Source organism: Mytilus californianus, unplaced genomic scaffold (assembly GCF_021869535.1).
Source record: "Mytilus californianus isolate M0D057914Y unplaced genomic scaffold, xbMytCali1.0.p SCAF_4, whole genome shotgun sequence".
NCBI classification, from domain to species: Eukaryota; Metazoa; Mollusca; class Bivalvia; order Mytilida; family Mytilidae; genus Mytilus; species Mytilus californianus.
Genome location: NW_026262690.1, coordinates 26892113 through 26904483, shown reverse-complemented (window position 1 = coordinate 26904483; position 12371 = coordinate 26892113). Strand labels below are relative to the sequence as shown.

General features: G+C 34.7%; 1 protein-coding gene across 1 annotated transcript; it reads left to right on the top strand.

Annotated features, from left to right (window-relative positions):
* The first annotated feature begins 6648 nt into the window (after window positions 1-6648).
* Window positions 6649-10066, top strand: LOC127736895 (uncharacterized). The gene is made up of 2 exons (XM_052247460.1): window positions 6649-7300; window positions 10062-10066. The coding sequence occupies exons 1-2, from the start codon at window positions 6649-6651 to the stop codon at window positions 10064-10066; spliced, it is 657 nt and encodes a 218-aa protein (XP_052103420.1).
* Window positions 10067-12371: the final 2305 nt, after the last annotated feature.

Sequence of the window (12371 nt, the reverse complement as noted above, 5' to 3'; positions counted from 1 at the left end):
AGCATAAAAAAATTCTGAAAACAGGTTTATTCAAATGACTTATTTCCTATTAATTATAATGTTCTTTTATCCCGGGTCTATAGGTAGGACAGTATAGAAGAGGGATGGATTGATGTAGACATGCGTCGAATTACTTATCACGCTAACGTCCAGCACGGTACAGTGCAATTCTGATGACAAAACAAATAATCCTCCCTTCCCGAAAAAAATACCTGCATTTATCGTATCACGTCTTCCCCCTTCTTAGAAGGTGACTTAGAATTCTACTTCTAAGGCCAACTTCCAAAGGGGAAAATAAGAAGACTTGAAACGATTGATACAGGTAAATTTTTTCGGGAAGGGATGGATATTTTACACACAAATGCATCGGTACTGGTCCGGTGGCTTGTTTTTCTCAGTCCCGTAAGGTGTTTTGAAAGCAGGTATATATATAAACATGTAAAAAATTAAAGCGTTGCCAGAGTTATTTGTGTAAATTAGAGTTGTATTATAAATGAGACAGCAATCAAATTAACGCCAAAGCTAAACTAGGTCAACACTCTAGTTTCCTCAATGGATACATGTCTTTAAAATTATTCAAGCTCTAAATTTTCAAAAAATAGATAATTCAACAAAGACTTCCAAAAATATGAAATCAACACAAAATCCCTAAAATAGCAAAATTAAAATACATAAATTTAGGATACCTTAAGGCAATGAACAGGAACGATTTCCGTTTGCTTACATCTGAGAAAACAATAATCACAGCTTCATGTACATGTTTGTATTATAATGTACAACAACTGGTATATGGTTAAACTTTGATCGATGTATGTGAATAGTCCTTGCGAATGTTCGAAACTATAGTTTTAGCAAATTTTTTTCATGGTCCAGAAAATTAGACAGTCATATATTTATTACAAAAAATAAGACGTGGTTTAATTACCAATGAGATCAAAATCCACCAGAGACAAAATGACGTAGATGTTATAAAATATATGTCAACCTACGGCATTCAACAATGTGGAAAACCCATACTGCATTGCAAGCTATACAAGGATCCGACATTACAACTGTAAAAAAATGTCAAACAACAAAACCAACGGCATGTCATTGATTTTTATACAAAACAATTAAAAAAGCAAATATAATACACTACAACAAACGACAACCAATGAAATCCAGGCTTATGATTTTGCCACAGCCACACATCCTACATGACGGGGTTAATATAAAAATAAGAAGATGTGGTATGATTGCCAATGAGACAACTCTCCACAAGAGACCAAATGACACAGAAATTAACAACTATAGGTCACCGTACGGCTTTCAACAATGAGCAAAGCCCATACCGCATAGTCAGCTATAAAAGGGCCCGAACGACAAATGTAAAACAATAAAAACGAGAAAACTACGACCTAATTTATGTACAAAATAATGAACGAAAAACAAATATGTTACACAGCAACAAACGACAACCACTGAATTACAGGCTCCTGACTTGGAAAGTCACATACAAAATGTGGCGCATACATAACCATGTTTGCGGGCGCCCAATCACATACATCAATAAAAGCGCTGTTCCTCTGCTCTTTGTGTTTTTGCTGTGCATGAACTGACTGTGTGTCATGGATGGACACCCCTTATCCTTTCTTTTCTATTTTGTAAGAATTTATTGTAAAGACCAGTTGAAAAGGGGTTGACTCATCAGATTGATACAAAGCTAAAAAAAATAAATAACTAACAAGAAGACCTATATAACCGAATTTAAACCGATTTACTCTATAAACATTTTTCGCAGGAACTATGTACCCTTACAAACTAATGATACCTGCTCAAGTAGGATATAGGCACAATTAGTTCCGGTATAATAAAGATTCAGTGGACTCTAAAACGTGTTTGGTTGATTTATCTCACGGGACAATTAATGAAAGATTTATCACACCTTTTTTCTCAAACACAATCAAACAAATAGAGAGTAAATAAATGACATCTCTTTTGAAAAATGTATTCATAAAAAAAGTTTACCGAAATTAGTACAGGCAAAAACGCAAGTGATTTAGAAATTAAGATCTTTCCAGAGGTTAACTTTGCCACGCACACACAGACAAATGTAACCCTTTTAAAAATATCATATTGACCTTTCTAATGTTCCACTTTTTTTACCCCAATACAATATACGCAGAGTAATATTTTGAATGGATGATATTACAAATAAAAAATTCAATTTTCAACATAATTAGCTATAAAACGGCAAGCTTTTTAGAAAAGCTACATGTATTACTTGTCACATTTTCTGTATGTTCGAAGTTTCGGAAAGTTCGCTAAACCTTTCTCCCAATCTGCGGAGAGGTTATCTTTTAGTACTGTACATATATGTAGGACTCGAAGGTGCGTTGGGGACGCTGAAGTGCGATTCTCTTCGCCGAAGTATGATGGTCCTTTCGCTGATGTGCGATGGTCTATAAGACGCGTGATGTCCAGTTTAAAATCTACAGCTGTGTATTTATTATGATAAGTAGATTTTATATAAGTTAGTATATAATTTTGCATCCATTCTTGTCAATATTTATTGTTTTTTGGTATCCATGTAATGTATGTGTTTGGTTGAAATAAAAGAATCGTAAAAAGAATCATCTGTCAGTTCCCTTCTTATATTAAAGTTTCATCAATACCTTTAATTTATACCTCTTTAAACGGTATTTGGAACATTTAAAATACAAGAATATATTTCATATTATGTGTGTCTTTAGTTTCATACTAAATGAGAGATCGTCCTGCATACTCTGGATGATTTACTTAACAACGTGAAATTCTGATTATAACAAACAAGTTGCATTGACTTGTGAACATGAAAAACATTAAATATATACTTAATGTAATCCATCGCACTTCAGCGTTACCATCAACGCACTTCGGCGTAGCTATCAACAAGATCGAGTCACACTGCAGCGTGATCAAAAACGCAGTTCAGCGTCAAACCATCGCACTTCAGTGTGACAATCGCGGTTCAAAGTCCTGCATATATAATAAAAAAAAAAGTCATGTTTGGTATGTGTTGTCTCGCGTATTAATATTTTTCAATCTGCTTTACATTGATGATTTCGACGTATATCACGATTGGTTTTCCAGATTATTATAATTAATTGCATTATATTTGAATAGACTTTGCAAGCAAGTTAATACAGACAAGACGAATTATTGTCATTTGGAAACTTTTATTGCGTAAAAAAGAAGAATTAGTTCTGTCTATAAAACATTTTTTTCAGGATACATGTAGTCTGTACTTCGTATTATTCGTCCCATGTACAAGAGAAAAAGGCTGATATTTAAACAGTGAATCGTCTCTTATATTTAGAAAATTTGTTTATTACGAAATTCCAGTACCTACAGGTACCTCTATATTTTCTAAGCCGATTTAGTACCTCTATCTTTTTTAATCATAAAAGCCAATTTACTTCTTTTAAAGTCAGTCTACGTTTTCTAAAGGGTGTTAATAAATAATAAGCTATTATCGTCCTTTTGTCATACGTACCTCTAGTAGTTTCACCCCAATGAAGACATGTGAACCAATTGATACAGCTTGTCCTAAATCATGAACCATAGGGATATCGGACCCATCATGCAAAAGGAATTTTAGCCCAGCGGAATTGTGGGGTCCAGGCATATACTCATTCTGTTCAGCATTTAGTTTTAACCGTAAACCATTCTCCACACCTAAAATAAAATTATTCAAACTCCTTTCTTTGATATTTCTTGACCCTTGCTTACCATTGACCAAAATCGTATTCGTTTCATTTAGGTCTATAATGTGAAGAATTAGTAAAGCTCCTAGCAATCAGGGCCATCATCAACAAAATTGTTGAGTAAATAACTGCTGAAAACCGTCGTTGAAAACAATTTGGTAGATCCTAATATACACAGAGAAAAAAGTTAAGCACCCCCCCCCCCTTTTTTTCCCGAATTGACAAATATTACGATAAGGGTCATGGGATCCCGGAACAAATGGTGGCAAAAGAGTAATGCAGCCTGTTAGGACATACCATTAGCTTTTAAAAAAACACAACAAATTGCAACAAAAATGATAATTTAATGAATAGATTGTCACAGAACCACAAGCCCAGTTTAAACATTAAAACATGTCCATTTTAAGTATGGACCTTCTGAGTTCGTTTTGCATGATACTATTGTCATTTCACTTAGAAAACGTCCATTATAAGTCTGTTAACGATATCCATAGTTCAATATTCGATATCGGGTGAAACCACCACGTGATTGGATGCAGGCCTCAACCCTGCGTCTCATCCCTCCAGTTAGTAGTCGGATTTCCTGCTGTGGTATTTGCCGCCATTCCCGGTGCAATGCTGCTTCCAACTGACGTAAATTTTGTACATGTGGTTCGGCTGCCTGTACCCGACGGCCTAACGTGTCCCAAATATGCTCTATCGGATTCAAATCCGTTCTCATGGTAGGCCATGGAAGAGTAGTTACTGCTTCGCCTTGAAGAAATGCGGTAACCGCCCTTGAACGATGCGGCCTAGCGTTGTCATCCATAAACATAGGTCTTGCAGCTAATGGGTGGTTATCAAAATGAGGTACAACTACTGGCTGAAGAACTTCTCTGATGTATTGATCACCATTAAGGTTTCCTCGTATAGTCACCAAGTCCAATTGGCAGTCATGAGAGATGCACCCCCATACCATCACAGAGCCTCCACCGTAAGGGACAGTTGGTTGGATGTTCCTTTGGGTATATGATGTTTTTTTTCTTTCTTTCTCCAAACTCTCAATCTTCTTTCTGTAACATGCAGAAGAAACCGGCTCTCGTCTGACCAATGGATCTTGCGCCAGTTCCTCAAGTTCCAACCACGACGAGCTAAGCACCATGCCAAACGCAGTTGTTGATGTCAGTCAGTTAACATGGGACGTCTTATTACCCTCCTTGACTTCAGTCCTGCTGATTTCAACCGGTTCCTCAAGGTTCTGGTTGATAGCTGTCTATAAGGTAACCATTTTCTTTTAAGAACAGGACTTGTTGCGAATGGCATTCGTCTAATAAGGCGTTGAAGTGCCCTGTCTTCACGTTGCGATGTCACCAGTTGTCTACCGGATCTTGGCAAGTCTTTCACGTTATTGGTTTGGATGTGTTTCCGCACAAGCCTGCTGACTACAGTATAATGGTAGCCCATTTGACGTCCAATAGCTTTATAAGATAATCCTGATGACCGCATGCCGATAATCTGCCATCTTTGAGCCTCCGATATTCGTCTTCGTACCATGTTCACAGAGTGTGAATAAAATTTTCAAATCGCCGGACTTAAATACTCAAATTTGAAGAGCGGGGAACTGCATTTTGTAATTTGCATGGGAGGCATGGTTCACGTGTATGATACGTCGATATCTTAATGACCGGTCACATCTGTATAGTCACATCTTTTTAAAGGAACATTGGTCTTGTTAAAATCAATATTTATATTCAAATTAACATTTTTGGTAAAAAACTATAATGCAATATATCAAGGGGTGCTTAACTTTTTTCTTTGTGTATATGTTATAGTCGTTACCACTACAATATTAAAATAACCGTAAAAAATCTTTAACTAAAAAAATAAATGATTGAAGTCGTAAGTTTGTGTCTGAAAAATATAATTTTCGTTTCGGAGAAAAAGTGTAATGTTATGAAATTGGTATTCTGACTGGGACTAGACTCCCCTGACCAGTGCTCGATAACCAGCTACAAAAATATTTTTTTTATGAAAATAAAACACTTTTGAATTAAAACATTTGTTGTTTTTTATACCTTCCAAGAGGCTTTACAAGAAATGCACATTTCGCATGCTCCTAACTTCACGTGAATATAGTAGCAGACGATAAATCGACAATGGTAAATCGAGTTTAAAAGATCGCTCTTGGAATCAAGTGTTAAACAAATCTGTAAGTAAATATTTACTAGTCATAAATAGCATGGATCAATAAAAAAAATATTCAGAATTCCAATGATGTGATTCCTACCGTAATATTCAATCCAGGGCATTCATAACATCATTTTTTGTCACAGTCGAGCCCCTTCAGATTTATCACTTGATCGTCGCCATTGTTATGTAAACAAAAAATTTTGGGTAAACTTGCTTGTCCTATTATGTGAATTCCGGTTTGTGTGTTTCACGTGTCAAAATGAAATTAAGCATACATTGAAATCAAAAGATTAGAAAAAAAATATTTATATATTTTTAATGAATTAAAATAAAATCAGAAAGGAAGTCGCCAATTTGACATACGCTTAATACATTATTAACATTGTAGGAAGATGCCAAGAGACCAAAAACTTCGAACCACTGAGGAATTTAAATTCGCCAAGTCTCTTCTTAAAGATGGCATGTCCCTTTTGAAAGTTTCAAAACAAACTGGCATCCCATATGCAACTTTACATGACCACTTACGTGGACGTTATGTTGGTAGAGATCCACCCTCTTCTTTTGGACCTACTAATGAACTTACCGTTTCCGAAGAAGAAAGCTTGATAAATTATATTGAGTATATGGCAGTTCGTGGTCTTCCCTTATCTCGCCAGAACTTGAAAAGATTTGTAATAGAAATTGTGAAAAAAGTGGAAGAAAAACGCTCTTCAATCTTGAAAATGGGCCGTCAGATAAATGGGTGACAAAATTTATGAAAAGACACAAGAATATAAGTCTAAGGAAGTCTCATCCTCTAGAAAAATGTAGGGCTGAAATATCTCAAAATCAAATCGATCAATACTACGATCTTCTTGAAAGTACATTGAAGAGATTAGATCTCATGAACGACCCGACCCGAATTTATAACTGTGACGAATCAGGATTTTCAGGTCGCCTAAATGGTACTAAGAAAGTAATTGTCCCAAAACACATTCGTCATCCAAACCAAACCCAGGTCAACATTTCTGGGCATATCACACTATTACTAGCTATTTCTGCTGCTGGACAAACACCCCCTCCACTTGTAATTTTCTCTGGAGCCTTGCCTAGGGATGACTACTCAACAGGTATACCAGCTTCATGGCTATTTGAAAAAACTGAAAGCGGATTTGTAAACAGTGACTTGTACATGAATTGGTTTAATAATGCATTTCTACCATCCATAGGAAGAAAACGTCCTGTTCTTTTGATTCTCGATAATCATGTCACCCATTTGTCTACGTACGCCATTGATGCAGCACGTGATAACGGTGTAGATTTGTTGTTTTTTCCATCACATTCGTCCCATTTACTTCAACCGCTTGATGTTGTCTATTTTCATGCATTAAAACAGAAAGTAGCTGATATGTCAGTTGAGTTAAATGGTGAATTTGAAATCATCCCTTTGTAAATTTTACGGACGCCATCACGAGTTTGTTGACCGTTATGGAATAACCGTTTCACAGATGATATCGGATATGTTCCTTATGTCGTAACTACAATACCCTTCCCTTTTCACGAATGTAACTTACCGAATTAGACTATATACCGGATTTGTAATAACATAAGCAACACGACGGGTGCCACATGTGGAGCAGGATCTGCTTACCCTTCCGGAACACCTGAGATCACCCCAATTTTTTGGTGGGGTTCGTGTTGCTTAGTCTTTAGTTTTCTATGATGTGTCATCTGTACTATTATTTGTCTGTTGGTCTTTTTATTTTTTGCCATGGCGTTGTCAGTTTGTTTTCGATCTTTGAGTTTGACTGTCCCTCTGGTATCTTTCGTCCCTCTTTTACAGAAAAGGAAAAAAAACGTTTAGATAGCTAAACTTGATCAAGCACACTGTCCTGTTAAAATTCTATGTGATTATTTAGATAAAGCTAAAATAGACAGGTCCTCAGATGATTTTGTGTTCGGAGCTTTATCTTATTGTAAAAGTACACACAACTGCAAGCTGAGAAAAAAGAATATAAAACTATCCTATACTAGGACTAGAGAGATTGTTATTGGAGCTCTATCAGAAATAGGTTTAGATCCAAAGATTTTTGGTACACCTAGTTTTAGGGCAGACGGTTGCTCAGCCGCTAGTAACTCTGGTGTCTCGGACAGATTATTAAAGATTCACGGAAGGTGGAAATCTGATATCGCGAAAGACAGTTACATAAGTGATAATTTGAAAAAACGCTTATTAGTTTCAAAATCTTTAGGTTTATAAGATTTATTAATGTAATTTCTTGCTTTGTACAATCGAGAATGGTCATCGTGCCTGACAAGTTTTAAAACTAGTGTTTTAGTTATTTTTATTATGAATGAGATAAGAAACAGATTGGGCAGACGGTATACAGAAATTATATAGTCTAGTATAAAAATAATGTATGTTCGTTTGAACGAAGGGAATTTAGAAAATAAATATATTTATGTACGTGGCGGAGAATTTTATCGTATGATAATTCTATTAATATATCAATAGAATTGTAACCGGTTTAATGAACCTGAGTGTATTTAACTTTGACATGAAAACTTCTATCCTAAATAAATGTTATAAATGAATAGTTCAAAACATTGTTTTGTAAGTCAATAATTTATAGCTCTGTTTCCTAACAGCAAGTTATTGCGTAATTGTAATTTGGATAATTTTTTCTAAAGCAATTACTTATCTGCTATTATTAAAGGGAAATAATTAACATTACTTTAAAAAAAAATTTTATTCGAGTCGTATTGATGAATCTTTTGTAGGCAAAATCATAAGCCTGGTATCTTTGATTAAATTTTTAATATACAATGACTCAATAAAATTAATTCCCTTTAATGCCAGCAGATCAGTAATTCTTATAGAAAATATTATCCAAATCACAATTACACAATAACTTCTTCTTAGAAAACAAAGCAATAATAAATAATTTACCTACAAAACAATGTTTTGAACTATTGATTTATAAAATTTATTTAGGATAGAAGTTTTCATGTTAAAGTTAGACCTTTTTAAACCAGTGACTCATATTATAGTAAGTCAGTATTTTGTTTGAAATTCATGACATAGATATCAACAAACTGGAGCTGGGTGGTAAGTATTTCCTTTTATTTCATACTAACATCCTTTCAAGCAATTTGTTTAAATAGATTACCAGTTTGTTGGAGAAGAATTCAAACTGCAATTTGGTAAACTGTTTTAGCCATTGCTATTGAGATACCCCAAATTCCACTGAATAAGCTCAGTAAAAGGCCACTTACAGGGTCCTTTAGAAGGTTTTCAAATTGTTTGTCATTTTCTCAACAAGGTCATTCAACATACATGTACTTATGCATCCCAAACGGCACGTGTCGTGTTGTTGGACGAGATAAGTCAATGATCTAAAAAAAAAATGCATCCAGTCAACTGTTCGGATATTTGAAAGACTTATTCTCCTTTTTTTTACAATCTACCAATGCTATGTACTAAAAGAAACTTGGTCTTTATATTTAATCAGATGTTTATACACATTTATCATTGTAATTTATAACAAAAATCACGACCCTTCTTTTGATTTCCTTTCCTTGAAGATGGTGTTCCGTTGGCGCCATCGTCTGCAGTGTACAGTTTTATATAATATGAAAATAAGGAGATGTGGTATGATTGAAATTTGGACAAATATCATTAGTTTTGAAAGATTACGGGTCACCGTATGGACTTCAACAATGAGCAAAACTCATACCATATTGAAAACAAATAAAGGCACCGGGTTAAAAAGAAAACCTGGAACAATTCAAAGGAAAATAAAAATACGCCCCATGCATGTACCGATACAAGGGTACATGCGGACACTGAAAGCTAGTTCAAAGTCCAATTTCATCTCGTAAATAAACAAACCCTGTTCTTCCAGAATTAATATTTGCTTGACATCTCAGATTTCAATGAACGCATTATATTTAATTTCTTAGCAATTTGTTTACAACAACAAATAATTAAGGTTCAAATTTATCATTTAATTTGTTGGAGTATAGAAGTATAATTCGGAACTCCAATTTTCCTTTTTGCATCAAAAGATTTATTAATAACAGTTACATTTAAACTTCATCAAGATTGAAATTATGTCACACAAGGCTTTGGGTATGTTATGTAATACTAAGCTTTGTGTATCTTAAACCTTGATTTTGAAATTTTAGGTTAAGATTTAATTTCTATTCACTATTTACTATTGGCTTCGCAATATTTAGTTCAAATCACGGTTACTATGTTTATAACAAAGTATTTACCTGGTGATGAAACTGACACATCTTTTTTATTCCATGTGTAACAGACTCCATGGTCTGTCAAACTCGTCTCAAAGTCTTCTGGTCCGCACTTATTACCTTTCCAAGTGCATCTACAATACATTAATGATTACAATCAACTATGGGAAAGCAACACGAAACCTTATACAGCGAATTAGTCTTGACATTTGTTTTTACTTTGCTACCAAAATTAATATTAGGTTTATAAGAAACCAAAATTGATCATTAAGACCAAAATGCTTGTTTTGAAGTTTTCGAAAATATCTTAATCTATTGATGTCTATTTACTTGCCGTCCAGAGGCAAATAGTTCAACCGTATTCGGGAGAATATCAATAAATCCAATATGTCGACCGCGATAGAAGGCGTGTTATAATAATCTATGAAAAGCCGCAGTTTCTGAATGTTACATGTATTTGTGAAGAACTTCTATTTGTTCAACGCGTAAACAATCTTTTAATAAGATGTTTGCATTTTGAATGGCTGCAGCTACGCTAGCGGTTTGACTTGTAAATTATTATCTGTAACATGAAACGAAATAGACAAAAACTGAATTCAACGAATTTTTCGTTAAATGTTGTTGTTCTTACTTTTTTTCTTGGAAAGGAAACGTTTGTGTAGACTTGCGTTTTAAGTGTAACTTCAAAAACAATGTGAACTGTACTTCAATATATAGAACTACTTTTGTGTATGGTCTGATTTTAAAATTGAATTGTATTATTGAATTATAAAATAATCTTATATTACTCAAAAATTAAATCTTCTTTTTGATGAGCTGACGAAAGATAAAGGTTTTCTAGTGATATGTTTCCTCCTTCTTTCAGTATGAATGTAGTATTTACTGTCCCATCAGACGTGTGCATGGCTTCTAATAGATGATACCGCCCAAGATCTGCAGCAAGACTTGCTCTGTTGATTGAAAAATAAGAACTAGTTAAATGCTTTTATTATATGCACAAAAGAAGGACGAAAGATACCAGAGAGATAGTCAAACTCATAGATCGAAAACAAACTGACAACGCCATGGCAAAAAATAAAAAGACAAACAGACAAATAATAGTACAGATGACACATCATAGAAAACTAAAGATAAAGCAACACGAACCCCACGAAAAACTGGGGGTGATCTCAGGTGCTCCGGAAGGGTAAGCAGATCCTGCTCCACATGTGGCACCCGTCGTGTTGCTTATGTTATTACAAATCCGGTAAATAGTCTTATTCGGTAGTTCACATTCGTGAAAAGGGAAGGGTATTGTAGTTTCGACATAAGGAACATATCCGATATCATCTGTGAAACGGTTATTCCATAACGGTCAACCAACTCGTGATGGCGTCCGTAAAATTTACGAAGGGATGATTTCAACTTCACCATTTGGAACTCTTGGTACAATAGCTTCCTTGTGAGCAGCAATCCTCTATCAAGGAAATCATGATAGGAAATAAAAGCCCGGGAATATCGTACAATGTAGTCATAAAGACATTCACACACCATTGAAGTAACAAGTAATACAGTTCCAAGATGGTCCATAGCTTCTAAAGTCGGTTCATTTTTAGATTTATACCTCGAATTTGATATAAGCATCTCAGTACCAGAATCTATGACAAACGAGACAATTTTAATTTTGAAATTATAAATTCCCCCCACCTTGGCAGCAATATACCAATTTCACCTGCATATGGGATATTCATTTCCCAACTCATTCGGTATTCAAGAGCTTGCGGCTGTTACTCAGACTTTATAAAACGTCACCAGTGTCTGAGCAGAAAGTTGATGAACCAGGAATATGTCAAAAAAAGTCTGGTTCATTTTCTAAAAAAGTTCATCGGAAGATACCAAGACATTCAGTATCAACTTCACAAATAATTATACATGATGGTCTTGAAGTATAGATTCTAGGTACTGACGTTGTTTGTCATCTTAATTACGTGTTATAGTGTTCTTTTTATTTGTCTTTGTATATTTCTAACCTTTACTGCTTAGTCCATTTTTGGTAATATTCTTTTGTCGTGGCTAGGTATTGAATGCATCTCGCCATTGTGTTATTGTGCCATGGTCATTTTTTGTATTCTTGCCTTTCATTTTTGTTTATGTGGTTTGTCTATAGAATGTCTATATGCCATTTTGTTTTTCTTTGTTGACATAATGAAAGGATGTTGACACAGATGATCCATTATTCAGGGAAATGATGACAGGTTTTCTGTT

Bases quoted from the DNA above. Each gene is read 5' to 3' on its own strand.
- LOC127736895 (XM_052247460.1), top strand. From the start codon at position 6,649: ATGAAAAGACACAAGAATATAAGTCTAAGGAAGTCTCATCCTCTAGAA.